At 39.5% G+C, this 15270-nt stretch overlaps 1 protein-coding gene across 1 annotated transcript in view; it reads left to right on the top strand.

Moving 5' to 3' along the window:
• The window catches only part of FGD5 (FYVE, RhoGEF and PH domain containing 5), a 71614-nt gene that overhangs the window by 34812 nt on the left and 21532 nt on the right, over positions 1–15270 (top strand). Inside the window, exons 6-11 of the mRNA XM_079316995.1 lie at positions 3074–3229; positions 4988–5140; positions 5523–5610; positions 8400–8450; positions 9956–10014; positions 14839–14910. Coding sequence (XP_079173121.1) covers positions 3074–3229; positions 4988–5140; positions 5523–5610; positions 8400–8450; positions 9956–10014; positions 14839–14910 — 579 coding nt within the window. The remainder of the gene's footprint in view (positions 1–3073; positions 3230–4987; positions 5141–5522; positions 5611–8399; positions 8451–9955; positions 10015–14838; positions 14911–15270) is intronic.

Raw genomic sequence — 15270 nt, 5'->3', positions numbered from 1 at the left:
AGACTGCAGGTGTTAAGAGCTTTTCTAATTCAGCCACAATCTAGCAATCTATTCATTTTAGTATAATGTGCACTTTTAGTTCACAGAAATACTGTTTGTTTCAGATATTTCTCTTGGCCTGTTAAAGAGTGTCTTTGATCTACAATCACCATTTTCTATATCACAGTTTCTAGTTCAAATGCAGGCCTGATACTAGGAACACAACGCTGTGAGCCACTTCCCACCTGCAGAGCAACTGCTGGTCAAACCACAGGACTTAAAATTACTATTGGCAAAAACAATATGAATGGTACTCCCTTCTCCTTCCATTCTTGTGCCGTTGTGGTCAATATGCAAGGACTAGAATTTCCATTATGACTAGATTAGAATTGCCTATGCTACTGCTTTAGAAGATGAAAAATAAGAAACCCAAGCAAACCTAGCAACTGATCAGCATTTGTTGGACAATTGAAAAATGTTTTCTTTTAAATAGAGCTGTCTGTTTAGCTACACTTATAAGTCACAATCCCAACTTTCTCTCCTTTAGCATACTCAAGTTTCTAATATTCATAGTTGCTTTTAACCTAGTTGCTTTTACAGGTGGAAGAACCTTAAGCTTTTTACAGTAAAAGTAGAAAATTACTTCAGTCCTTTCATTTTCTGACTACCTCTACCAGACTGGTTGCAGTAGTCCTCAGTTCCCAGGGATTCATTCATCCGCAGATGAACTGATATAGTTTGGCCTATTCTGTTATATACAGAAAAAAACAACAGAGATTCTGAATCCAGAATGAATTATTACTCTTCAAGTTATTTTCAAGTAGAAATTGAAGAAAAGGAATCACCCAACATAGCATATACTTATATGTATGTATATATGTACAGAGAGGCAGTTTTCTCTCCTGGGTAAAATACCTGTCTGACAAGTAGTTTAGCTGACAAGGGACTGGTTTTCCTTCCTTTCACCAAGGTCCTGCAAGGTTAAATGTTCTCATTTAACTCGTAGCTAATAAAGGCTAACTAGCAGAAGGGCTGAACCACAGAATGGATAACTGTGAATGGGATGTACCCATCTTGCAGAATAACTGTTGACACCTATACAGTTAAAATTTGCAGGTGGACTCCAAAGCACATTCATCCCATTGTTGGAGAGAAATGATACACAAACTCTGTTTCTGCATCTGTTTGCAAAATCCTGGAATCCGCAGAAGGGCTGAACCACAGAATGGATAACTGTGAATGGGATGTACCCATCTTGCAGAATAACTGTTGACACGTATACAGTTAAAATTTGCAGGTGGACTCCAAAGCACATTCATCCCATTGTTGGAGAGAAATGATACACAAACTCTGTTTCTGCATCTGTTTGCAAAATCCTGGAATCCATGCACATGCAGGTACAGGCATAAGACTTGTGTGAGATCTGTAGGCTTATCTGCCTCTGGATGAGATTGAACTTTGTAATTATCACACCAGAGCCTTGAACTGAACTTCTTCAGTTCATGAAGCTGTTTTAAGAAAGTTTTGACCCATCAGGAAATTATATGGACTCAATGTTTAGGACATCCTGTACTTAGACACTGGGCTTTTGTGACAGACTTGGAGACCTTCAGGTGCCATGATTGATTGCAGTTAGTGAGACTGGAAAAGCAGTTTGCATTTGATTAATGGCTTCACAGGCACTCAGCATTTTCAACAGTAACATAATTATTTTTTAATGAATGTATATAGTGATTACTATATATTGCAAGGTTTTTGTTAATCATTAGAAAGCTGGCTATCTAGGCAACTGAAATTTAATTATTTATCTGAGAATTCATTATAATCAAGGGGACAGACAATTAATAACTAATTAAATCCACTGATATGCTATGGGAAAGGAGTATTAATCCTGTTGCTCAGTTGTGGTGGAAAGTGGAGAGATACAGAGCGGTTGGATGTTAATTTGGGAAAGATTACATCTTTGTAACATAATAGATTGCTTCAATACATCAGTAGCTATTCCCTTGTCCAGGCACAATAACCCTCTAGATTCTGTCCCTTTCCCTCGTCTGGATTAATTATGATGACTGAGGACTTTGAAAGGTTGCAGATTCCTTTGAGTTAGTAAAAGCATCCAGAAGACAGATTGTTTGGCTTAGTTGGTTGAAAATCTTCTGGATTATACATTGTCTGAAACATGAACTTAGATAGGCTAACTCACATCAGAAAAAATTGGAAACTTAATAGAACGACATTGAGATTATTTATGGTACTGGGGTAGGTACATGTTGCAGGAATCAGATTCAGAAAATCAGGAAACATAGTCATAATTTTTCAGAAATCTTTATGAAATTGTTTTATCCAGTATATAGTTAATAAAAATGAAAATTGTTATCATGATCTAAAAGTTCAGGGAACAGAATTTTATTTCTGTGCAACTCAAACCAGGGAAAGCATTTTGCTGTGCACCCTGAAATAGATGCCCTATTATGTTCTGGAACTGGCTATATTTTAATATAGAGGAAGTTGTCCCTATGCCTACATAATTTATTAACCACTTCATGATCAAAACCATTTCTAAGATGAGGGAGAAAGGACTCAGGTTTCGTTGAGAAAATTATTTGTTCCATATCTTAAATTTAAGTTCAGAAGTGTAGCTAGTGCAACTTCTAGCATAAGGCATGTAGTAGTTCATAATTTTCATGTCAAGCTGCTGGATCCAATGAGGTGAGAATCTTGTCCTTCATTTTTAAAAATTATGGTTTGGGTTAAGAAACACTGTAAAAATGAAACAAACTACACCCAGAAAAGCAGGGGGGAAAGGCAAATAAAAATATACCAAATAATTGTATGCATAAGGGTCTTATGGCTTGATCTGGTGAAATGTTCCATTTTAAGCTGATAGCATTATGGAATTCAGCTGAAACTGTATGAATTAATGGATGGAAGAAAACATATTCTATGATCTCCTTTCCATAATGAACACAATCACTGCTGATAGCATATCTTTCAATTCTTAGAAAGCATAGTTTAGGAGGTAAGAAATTGTAATAATAATTTAAGAAATTATATTTTACGTCTGTTTGCCTCATTTCAATGCTGTTGTTCACAGGATTTCTATGAAAGTATCTTGAAAGTGCTTGGAGATAATGATGAAAATGAACAAGAAGAAGTTAAACTCAAGCAGGGTTTAGGTGAACTCCCTGAAATTTATGAATTACACCAAGAGATCTTGGAAGAACTGGAAGAGAGAGTCCTTAAATGGCAAGTACAGAGTGGCATTGTTTGATGGCCTTAACATACCCTCCACAAGAGGTGGGTGAACTCATTGGTGTTCCCTTGACCATCCCAGCAGAAATTAAAATAATAGAACCTGACCTGCTTCGTCAGATTTTGCAAACAAACAGGAATGAATTAAATGTAGAGGCTGTCAGGCTAAGAAATCAAATACTGAAATATATGTGCAGTGAACAGCCCCTGGCTCTGAAACAGCCTCAGCAGTCCGTGTGAGAACAGCAGCCAACTTCATATGCATTATCCTCTGCCAGTTCTTAGTCATTGCCAAGCAGCTTCATACTCATGGCCTGAAGGTCACAGACTCATGCTGTGGGAAGCAGGAGCAACTTACATCAGAACTTATCCTAAAGATCATCTGCTTACAGGAATCTACATACAGCTGTGTAGCTCTCATTAAGGGGCAGCCCCTTGCTCCCAGCATCAAGGCAAGGATCTGCTACTCCAGGCTTATAAGCCAAAATGATACTGGCAGCCTATTAATTGGACTCCATCAAACATCCTTACAGGGCAAAGTCTTTCCATGAGAGAAAAAGACCATGACTAGAACAGCCAATGCTCCAAAATTCATTCAGCTGAGGAGATGTCTGACTTAAGCCAGGCTGCCAGGTTCTATTGAATCATGGACCATGAGGCCCCACACCTCCAGCTTGCTAAACTCCAGGAGGCAATGGTCACTGAGAATGGATAATCCTACTTCTGTACAGCCACAGAGCAATTAAGGAAGTCAGTTAAATGAGAATTTTTCAGTAACAATCCTAAATATAGGGCACTGGTCTCCTTGCAGCCCTGCACTTCCCAGCAAAGTGCACAAGGAAAGGATAGGCTAAAGGGAACTGCGTTCTGGTTTGTGTCCACCAAAGGACTGTTGGCAGAAAGACTTAAAATATGTCACTGATGATTTGTGATTTATACACTTAGAACACAAACACATAGTGTTTCCAGCTGGGATCTAAAATGTCTTGGGAACTAAAGAAGCCACAACCCTACTCTATGCTGCCAGTTCCCTAAGACGAAAGGAACACAACTGTAAATGCCCTAAGATTTCTGTCCAGAACTACTCTATGGCACAGGGGATAAAAGAGAATTGTACTGCAAATGTTGCCAACATAACAGATATAGATATTTTATAGACCTGCACTCACACAGGTTCCCAGGTCATTACCACACCTGAAGCTCCCAGTACCTGCACTCCCCAGACACTCTGTTGCTCTGGACATACACAGGAACTCCCATTCCTCTATTAAGTATGATTCCTCTTTTGTGAACTCAGATTTTATTCTGCTCTCTCCCTGTACATGCTTTATAAATATTTCAATACTGTGCATCTGAATACTGAGACAGATGACAATGAGGCAGTGCTAAGAAACAGACAGTAAAGTAGAACTGAAGATCTGATATTACAATAAATGTTATATTCTCCCCTACAAACAGTGCTCAAAGCTTCCAGCTGCAGTAGTAACCATGAAGCAGGAGCCATGTCCTGAAAGAAGCCTCACAGTGCTGCTATGGCAGAGGCACAGCCAAAGGACCAGTCCCCATGGTGCCCATGCTACAGTAGCCTGTGGTGTTGTCAGTCTGTCCTGAAGCCCTCCCTCTTTCCTGCTGTTCAGCCTAGGCTTTAGGTGCACAGTGTGCAGTCTAATACAATAAGTAAGAAGTATGGTTCTACTTCTTTACTTTTACTTGTTTGTTTATTTCCTGCTTCTTTTCTTTCTGTGGCCTTAGGGACGAACATCAGGAAGTTGCTGATGTTTTTCTCTCCAGAAAATCACGCCTAAATCACCACACAGCATACATTACACAGTTTGACAGGAATTTGGCTTTGCTAGATGAAATGTGCCTTAAATATTCCCAGCTGGCTACCATGATTCAAGAGTTTGAGGTAAGGCTCACACTTTTTTTTTACATCCACTAATATGTGGCTTTGCCATGGGGATTACTCAAGCATTTTATTTTTTTTTCTGGTACTCTACCAGTGTGGAGTACCAGAATGGAAGAATAGTCTTGTTTCACAGCCCTGGTGCTAAAACTTAAGTGAGAAGTTCAGTTTTGTGTGATGCGTTTGTTTCTTTCTCTGTTGCCTACACATTCCTGTGTGTGGTGTGAATCTAAAGATCTGTGAGTATATTTTGCTGAAACCCAGCGGAGTGGTTTCTCAAGCTCTTTGAGGATGTGTTAGAGTTAATAACTAGGATTATAACTAATATGACAATTTGCTGCTGAGCCCCCTGATCTTTGTGCTTCTTCTCTTCCACTGAGGACAGCAGAACTCTGGTGGCAGCCCTTACAGTGTGAAACATCAGCTTCTGAAAGTGGTACACCGTGTCTTTCAGTATCGTGTGATGCTCACAGGTCAGTCAAACCACTTTCAAAATGACCCAATAGAAACACTCCCCTGATGTTCTGTGCCTCCACTGTGCTACATATTGATGCCATAACACCTAAAACAGGGCTAAAGCAGGATGGGATTTCCTGGGAACTTCCATATGCTTAGTACAGGATCCAGGAAGTGTCAGGCAACCTGGGAAGAGGCAGGCACTTCTACAGGACAGCCATGTTGAAAAAAACATAGTCAGGTGCTTTTAGCCATTCCTTCTTGACTTTCTGTGAATCAGGAGAGGAAGGGTTCAGTCTCACTTCCAACAAACAGGTTTGATTTTTTATTATATCAAGGGTAGTTACCAGGGACAGTAGAAGATGGGTGACCTTGGCAAGGAGACTCTGCACTGCATCCTGTATGACAGTGGCAAGCACCATCTTCTTATCAACAAAGTGGTTGAGTACTGCACCATAAATCCTATTCATAGTACAGCTAAAGCTAGTGGTTAGTCAAAAATTCAGTCCAATTTTGCTGCATTATAGGAGGAAGAGATACAAATTTGCATTAACAGTACACTTACAGATTTTACATTTACAGTTATACCTTCCCTTTACATTCAGGACCATATGTATAACTGCTACCTGAGTCTCTCTAAGGGGGATTATGTTCTGTCTCTGCAGAATGTGACCCCTAGGAAGAATGGGGAAGTTTAGAACTGGTTAGGGAAGGAAGTGGTGAAATGTAACAATGCAACACAGTGTTTTCACGTAATTTAGTCAGAACACAAAAGAGCAAGGATCCATAGACATAAAGATGAGGAAATATTTTGGGAATATGTATATGTGTGAATGCAAGATTAGTTATGCATGGGACAGTAAAAAGGAAGCCATAAACCCTGCCTATCCAGCCAGTGAAGAGGGGATGGCTACTAGAAGGGGCTTCTATAAAAGCAGCAGAACAAAGTGACCATATGAAAACTCTATTAGCAGCACAAATTACCAGCAGTTTCATCTTGTTCCGGACACTTTGATCAAGGATGCAGCTCATTATTCACATTTGGGTTTGCTTATTCAGTAAACCAATACAAATAAACACTGGATGCCAATACTAGGACTTACTTTCTGTCTGACTTTCTTCCCTCTCTGGGTGTGTCTACATTAAGGGCAACTTCCCAGATTTGCACCTCGCAGTACTTAGTAGTGTCTCATGATCCATAGTGTTTGTGGTGCATGCACACAAATACTGCATGTGTGCAAAAGGAATTGGCATATCCCTGTCAGAAATAGCTCTTCTATCTTCTGTTTTCCCATTTCTGTGGTCCACAAGATAAATTGCAAACATGCAGCATGGTATTTTGTGAGAAAATTGGAAGGGCTTCAGTGATTGGATTTCATCTATGCTTGAACCAACTTGAGCTCCTCCTTGTCCCAGGTACTGACACTGGTAAAATGAAAGCTCTTGTATACGCTGAGATAAAGTCTGCTGGATTAAGATATTACAGAAAATAGGTTTACTACTTTAGTTCTTTACCTCAAGAAACCAAGGCCCTCTTTGACTTCTAGGACAGAATGGGTCTGGAACAGTGCAGTCTTTCAGATTCTCAGGTGTACTTGTGTGATAACTGGCTGATTCTATCAGATAAGGAAGGATATTTATGAGGATATTGGTTACCACTTACTATACCACAACCAAAAGGATTTGTCCACTCAGTCCATAGCTGAGGACAGAGCTTGCAGTAGTGAAAAGGAACACTAAATATTGCCTGATGATATCACACAACCCCTTCCTGCCTGTCAGAGTATAGGCAGACACTTTCCAGATTGCAGGTAAAAGCCAGGTGGAGTTCAGGATACAGGGAAGGCACAGCACTAGAAAGAGAAATGTGTATGGATAAGACGTTCAAGGAACAGACATCCATGCACTGCACCATTCTCAGCACACAGGTCTAGCTCTTGATACAGAATTTGGGAGTCTGGAGTAATCTGCAAGATAAGAATGAAGTATTTCTAGACTAGGGTCTAGAACTAGGGTCTAAAACTGTAGCACTTACATACTATAGTCTTTAGAAGCATAAAGACCCAGACACAGAATAAGTAGGTAGTCAAAAAAAATTAGTCCAAAAATATACTGGTTAAAGGTTTGTATATAATGCAAATACAATTACTGTCACACTAAGCACTATTGTATCTATCTTACAGAACCTATTTTCAGCTTATGATTGGGTTCAGTAGTAGTTATTTCAACCCTGGTTGTGTCTCCTTCCTGTGCCCATAAAAAACACGATTTATTTACTCTAACTGTAAATATAGCCAACAGCATGCTTTCAGATGGGAAAACAGAATTAACTGGAAAAACACTTTTTTGTAAAGTGGTGCTACTCAGCAATTCTTTTGACTGAGAAACATTTTTGACACTGTTTGTTTATTTATACCTGCCAAGTTATGTGGTCTCAAACCTGTATCAATGCTCTTGCATTGTTTCTCAAAGTAAAATGCCATCAAAATACCATCATCATCAAAGGTGAGTTTTGCTTTGGAAAGAAGCTATATATACATTTATGTGGGAACAAATGTGGGACATTACTGTGGATGCCCTATTTCTGGAAGTGTTCAAAGGTCAGGCTGGATGGGGCTTTGGGCAACCTGGTCTGCAGGAAGGTGTTCCTGGCAGAGGGATTGGAACAAGATGATAATTAATGTCCCTTCCAACCCCAGTGTGATTTTGTGATGAGGATTTAACGTTTTAGTTAACAACACTGCAAATTGTGTTGATCTGTATTCTGATTGTTGGATGTCTGTGTTTGTTTGATCATTTACTACAGATTACTTGAATAATCTTTGCCCTGATTCTACAGAGTATGAAGCCACACAAGGTAAAATGAAATTGGTAGAAGAAAACTTCTGTTTTGCTAACATTGCTTCTGAAGAGGTTCAAGATCTTTATACTGGTAGTATATGGAAGATGATTCTTTTCAAGATTTTGCATTAATAGGTTAGATGTAAAATTTATAAGAACTGATTACTATTTTAGGCAGATTATTTAGGAGAAGAATCATAGTTTTTTTCTTTTTTTCTTTTTAATTTTTTTTAAACATATTGGCTTCCTATAATTTTGACATGATGGCACTTACAGAAGAAGAAAACATCTATACAGGCATGGTGCAGACACTGCAGTTTTGCCCCAGTCATCAAGGAAATCCTAGTCCTCTTAGGCTTTGTAAATATTTGGCCTGGTCACCGTAAAGTCAGTTTGGATGGCTTCCCCTGCCTGATTGTGTACCATTATCTATGGTACACACTGTGAACTTGGGAGAAACCCAGGAGGTTTGAAGGGCATATCTGTATTCTGGATTCCTTAAGGCTACATAAAGTTGAAAGACATTACATAAAAAGCAGTTCTGCAAAATCAGGAAGAAATACACTGCTAATACCATCCTTTCCAGCACATGAGATAGATAAAACAGAAGTCTCTTACTCCCACTGAAATCAAAAGAAGGTTTAGTTGAGGTGTCTGCGGGAGTAGTTTCCAGGCTGGAGTAAGCAGCAGTAACTCTGTATTAATGAAATTGTTTCACCCTTCTTACGCTGTTTGTAAATCCAAACCAACTCATTGCAATAAAGTCAGTGGTTGACTGAAAGTCAGTTTATTCTGCCGAAGAGCAAAAACTCGTGGAAGATTTAGGACCCTAGTCACTGACAGTAAAACTACAGCTATATCAGTAATTTAAACAATAGCAGGGCAGACACTCAAGCCCTCTGATCACAATTGCCTATCTCATTTGTGGTTAGGAGACGCTTGTGCCATTCCTAGCCAGCATGCTCCCAAGTTATGGCCAGAAACTGATAGAAAGCCCTGTGCCACAGGGGAAGGGCTGTGAAATAGGGACCTGAGCCATGTTATGCCACTGCTCTCAGCACCAGCAAACATGTCCTAGCCCAGGTTATTTGCTGGTGGAGAATCCAGGAGTTTATTCATGTCAACACTTCATACACATTTCTATCAGAAAGGCATGTCCTCTCCCTCAGCAGTAAGAAGAACAGCTTAGGCTGCCATGCTATTTGGTGTCTAAAGCTGGGTTACATTCATCTCTCTGTATCACAAGACACTGACAAAAGTTTGCAAAACATTAAAAAAATATTTAGTGCCATCCTAGGTGCTTAGAAGGGACCCCATAAGTTCCCTGGGTCAGCACAAGCATGATGCAGTTTCACACAAGAGAATGATGAAGAGAGGAAGGGGAGAAGCAGTGAGTGCCATGTCAGAGCTGCTATGAAAGCAACAAAGAAGCCAAAGGATGCCCTTGCAAACAGGAAGGATTTGAGTTATTTTTCTACTCTTTTGTGTGATATATGGTGTTTGTTTTCCTTCATCCCTCAGCTGCCTTATTCATCATTTCTGAAATCACGGACAAAGCCAATGACAGCATGCACCAAGCGGTGAGTCCTCCCATGACACATGCTCCCCTCATCAATACTGTGTTTTCTACACATCTGTTCAAGTGAATACATATGTCTGCTAAATTCTGAAGCCCCCTCCAAGGTGAGACTCAAGGGCTTATACAGATCTGTTTTACAGTACTGCAGATGTAGACTTGGTATGTGCCCTTTATTCAGCTTTGCTAGATGTAAGACACTGTAGCCAATAGTGCAAAGGGTTTTTTCCTCTCTTGGGGTTCAACTCACTTCTTTATCATTTCATTTCCTGAGCAGTGAGAGGGTTGTTAATAATCATGCAGGCATCATGAAATTCAAGCGACAAAGAGATTAAGCATCACATGTAGCATCGTCACAATAAGAGGATGCAGATGAAGGAAAACAGTGAAATATCAATCTTCTTAGTAAAAGCTTGTTTTCAGGCAGGCTTATAAGGCGGAAAAAATGAATGCACATGAATGCACATTGTTAGGGAAGAACACACTAATTGGTTATGAAGATGAAAGAGCAGATGTAGTTTGCAGGGAAGGTATCTAACAAGCCTAGAGTTTTATCCTAAAAAGGAGTGCAAGCTGACCCCTCTACAAACTAGACTCCAAAACTGCAGATTTTCGAAACAAAGTTTTCAACTGGTTTGATTCTGATTTTCCTTCTCCTCAGGCAAAGAATTTATACTCATATTTCCCCATTATTTTGCACCAAAATAAATATTTCCTCAAAAACGAGAGATCTCATGAAAACCTTCCAGAAAAAATCTCAGAGCTTTAGGAATATCTGTGTTAGAGGTTGAGAACTCTAAGAGCTCAGTTCCTAACAGATCAAGGTCACACATCTTTTCCTGGCACCTCTGCTTCCTTAGATTTCAGTCAGATACATGGGATATTTATGTAAATACTTTTCTGAAGTTAAAAGTATATATAAGTGGCCCAAATCAAATTCGCTGTGTTGCATTGCTATGAAATAATTTTGTCTCTATAGGTCGTGCTTTAATTTGGAGAATGTCATTGTATCATCTGGTTCTTACAGATGTCACAGACTGCATAATAATTGCTATTAATAATGTCTGGTTTAGAATAATTTTATCACAAATTCCAAATAGATTTTTACACTTGCTTTTTTTTATCATATCATCAGAACACATCTGCTCTTTTTCAAAACTTTAGTATGGAAGAGATGAAACAAAATTTCCTTATTTCTTTTCTGTGTGAATGCAGGGGATTTTGTAAAGACGCAGGTTCATGAGAAATGAAGTTCAATTTTCTGTTAACTCAGAGGCTGGCCTCCTGAATTAACATCCCAGACACCAAAGCCGTTTCTTTTCTTTCTCTCAGTTAAAAAAAAAAAAAAAAAAGAAAACATAAAAGCAAATAATTATTCTAATTACAGAAGAAACTGAACAATTCCACTTATTTTAGAGTGTTAATAAGTTGTCATGTACCTGGTTGAATTTCTAAGAAATAATTTAGGGTTGGCATATATCTGGAAGGAGGAAGATTTCTTTTCCCATGTACCAGCTCATCAAATGACACTCCAAAAATCTCATCAGAGCACTGAATTAGGATCTACATTTTCTACAGAATATCGATGACGCATTATTAGGGCTTTTTTTTGTTTTATGACAGTAAGACTCTAGCAGTTTTTTCTGGGAATTATGAACCCAGGATTTTCAAGCAAATTATGACCATAACTATCTCCACAGCATTTTCACCACATAGGAAAATGTTACTTTCAATTTGCAGATGTACAAACAGAAGTACGAGGCACATTATCACCACAGAGTATTATGTCTATCTGTAATCCCACGGTTTGTATCACTCTCTGAATGTCTGCAATCTGTTAGAAGCCCTGAGACACTAAGAACTATAAATCACTGTTGCTATTAACAGCTGGTGAATTCCTCGGGGAGGCGTTCCTGCTGCATAGACATCATGATAAAATTATGGAAGCTGCAGCTCACCACTAAAATGGCCACAGCAGTATTTCTGCCACCCACTTCTGTAGTACTGTCTGGGTGAAGCTTTGCTTTCATTCCTTAATTGTAGGATTGTGAGAGATCTTTGAAAGAAGAATGAAAAGAAGAAAGCTATATAAACTGGGAATTTTGGGGAACTGACAGGAAACTATGCCCCCCTCCCCCCCGTCAGCTGTCCACATTCCCCGATAAACCACTATCCTTCACAAGTCACGGCTGTTTGACTTCCTTCAGGAAATGAGTTCAATACTTCTCTGTCCGTTTCCTGGAGAACATGTGTCCATATTGCAAACATCAGCATTTCAACAGGAGCCTCTGCCAGCAGTCCTGAGAAAAGCTGGGCTGCTGCAACTTCTCGCTCTGGTAGAAACTCGTATGAGCACTGGCATGAGCATGCTCACAAGAGAACACTGCTTTTCCTGCAGATGAAAAACAGGTTTTCATTGTGGAAGCTGTCAAATGGACAAGTTTTGCCAGGCTAAAATGCCCTTCAGTGACAGGAAAGTCCTTTGCAAATACCTTTTGCAAAAGTCAGCTGTCTCAATATCCCTGATATTTCTCATGCTATTGTTTTATATGCTGTTTCCATTTTATTTGCCTATAGAATTTTAGAAGTGACCTGAAAAATTCTGTTTGTTACTTCTTGCATTGCAAAAGAGATACCTGACAGCTCAAATTCTTGAAAATGTGTCAACTGTCAATTACGTTGCGTGGGCACAGTGCAGCCCTGTGCTGGTCAAGCCTTGTAGGTATTTCCATGCATTTGACATCCAGTTGCTGATTAAGAACTAAACTTAGTATTATGCTAAACAAGTGCAGTATTTCACTAGGGCAGTAAGACAGGGAGGTGTTTCAGGCTTATCTCAGAAAAGCAAGTCTAGATAGGTACATTAATTGCATTAGCTGAAATTCAGGGTAAATTAGCCTTGACATGCCATCATGTTGACTTGGATACTCTCCTTCAGGTATCTGTGATAACTTTCTTAATTAGCTGATTCTGTAGACACCCCTGATTTGTATCAGGCAGATACAGTGTATGATCTAATCAAATCTCCCTAATCCCAGGGGTATATTAATGCCAGTCAATGGAGCAAAGAAAAACAGACCATTGTCTGTTGTAGCAGAAAACTCTATTCGACGGCTGACAGATCATGAAGCTGTATCATTGTGGTCCTTGGTCTGTAGTTTATCTGGATGTATAACTGAAGATACAGGATACAGTGGTTAATTTAGATAGGAGACTCCTAGTTTTTAGGCATACTCCAGTAATGACTCACTGCTGCTGGGTAGCCCATTCTACTGTTCTGATCAGATAAAACCACAGCTGAATCCTATGCACAAGCCTCATGTGCTAAATGGAAGTAGATTTGGAAGGACTAGCAATATTGCTAAGGTGCAGATATCCCTTCTTACTTCTTAGATTCATCTTTTTTTTTTTTTTTTGTGGGAGCACAGACTTATCTAGGTTCATCTTATTTACCATCTTCATAGATAAATTCATGCCTGGTGCCAGTGCCCACTGACTGACTGTGCTTTAAGGCCAGGTAGGTAGTTATTAGTATCAGAGATGAATCATGAACTTCCTGGTTTTTGTGAAGCACCCAAACAGAAATGCACCTTCATTGCCTGCTTACTAGTGTACCTTCTAGACCCGCTATTAATGCAAAGGCATTAATCCAATGTAAATCTTCAGATAATCCCAGCAAAAGTATCGAAGTATCCTTTGGATTATCTGTGTCATGGCACTTATGCATTGTGAGGTTACAACCTCCAGTGCTCTAGGCACAAACTTCATCAGGTAATTCTTTAAAAAAGCAAGCAGCCAATAGTTGCTGAAAGGTTATTTATTGCAGAAGCACATCAGTCTCCAAGGCTCTGTCACAGACATCAAAGTCCTTACTAAATTTAGTTTAGAGTCCCAAGTTAAAGCAGAGGCTATTCCCAGAGGCTCCAATCTCCTTCTCAAGTGTTGATGGCTGTAAAAGCAATGGCAGCAAAGCAGAGAGGCAAGAAAGGCAAAAGGCAAAAGCACTAACTCTCCCAAAAACTAATTCTTATATAGGATTTTCCCAACAAGCTAAGATGCAAGGTGGGACCACCACTCCTTAACCTATTAGAATCCTAATTTCTTAGCATGCTAGGTTAAGTATAAACTATGCAAATGACATATCTTGTTCTATCTAAAAAATGTCAGCAATATTCTTACTATAGCTCTATTATGTCTAAGTCCTGTCTACAACTGTGGGCCTGGAGCCTCTACTGAAGATATCAGTGTGTTTTGACCTTCAATAGAACTCAAGCTACTACTGTGGAATCCAGACCTTTTACTTACTAAAAGCACTACAGCTCCTACTAAAACTTACTGATTTACTTCTACTTTATGTGTAAGTGGCTTAATATACTTCAATCCATCCAAAAGCTTTATTCAATCCCTGCACCTTGATTCCTCCTTGAAAGATTCAAAGAATCTCCTAACTCACTGACTCCAACGCACAGGCCTTTGGAGCAGATACTGTATTTTGCCCCTATTTTGTTATTTCACAGTGCCAGAAAGTCAGCAAAGAAGCCAATGTATAAATACCATATGAAATTAGCAGTTCCTTTAGAAGGTGAACTGGGGAATCACAGGTGAAAGAATTGTAGAAGGTCACAGCATGTGAATGCAAATGATGAGGTTTTGTAAAATCTGTAAGGCAGGAAGAAGACTTTCTGGGTGTAAATCCTTGGTCTCAGTTCTCTCTGAAACCTAATTTTGTAATATCAGTTCTAAAGAAATAAAGTGGTGAGGGAAAATTTGCCTGCTTGTATAAAAACAGTCTCCATGCAGCCTTCTAAATGCTGTTTTTCTCTCCCAGGAAAACCTGCAGAAGCTAGTACACATTGAGCACAGTGTGAGAGGGCAGAACGGCCTCCTCCAGCCAGGAAGGGTGAGTGCTGCAGACACACCTATGCTGCTAAAGGGCATTGTTTCTGGCCAGCAATATCTCTGTGTGGATGGCCATGTTTCAGATGCCTACAGATGTTGTTTACTGAACTATGAGTTGGAGCACTGGCTTATGTGAAAAACATCACTCTGACAGTGCACAAAAATAAGGTCATGCTGGGAAAGACATTCATTTGTCTCTGCTTTTACATAGAGCAGCCATTTGGCTTTTTACTTCAGCTGCCCTCAGATACCCCAAGTGTAGTGTATTTTGATGGATCTACTGCTTTCCTTGTTATATACTCCAGGCAAAAGGCTGCACCTCTAGCAGGAATTGCTTGCATCCTGAAAAGGCTCTGTGCTT

This window comes from Erithacus rubecula (genome assembly GCF_903797595.1).
Source record: "Erithacus rubecula genome assembly, chromosome: 13".
NCBI lineage: Eukaryota > Metazoa > Chordata > Aves > Passeriformes > Muscicapidae > Erithacus > Erithacus rubecula.
Note: the sequence above shows the minus strand (reverse complement) of the source record. Positions and strands in the feature narration are given on the sequence as shown.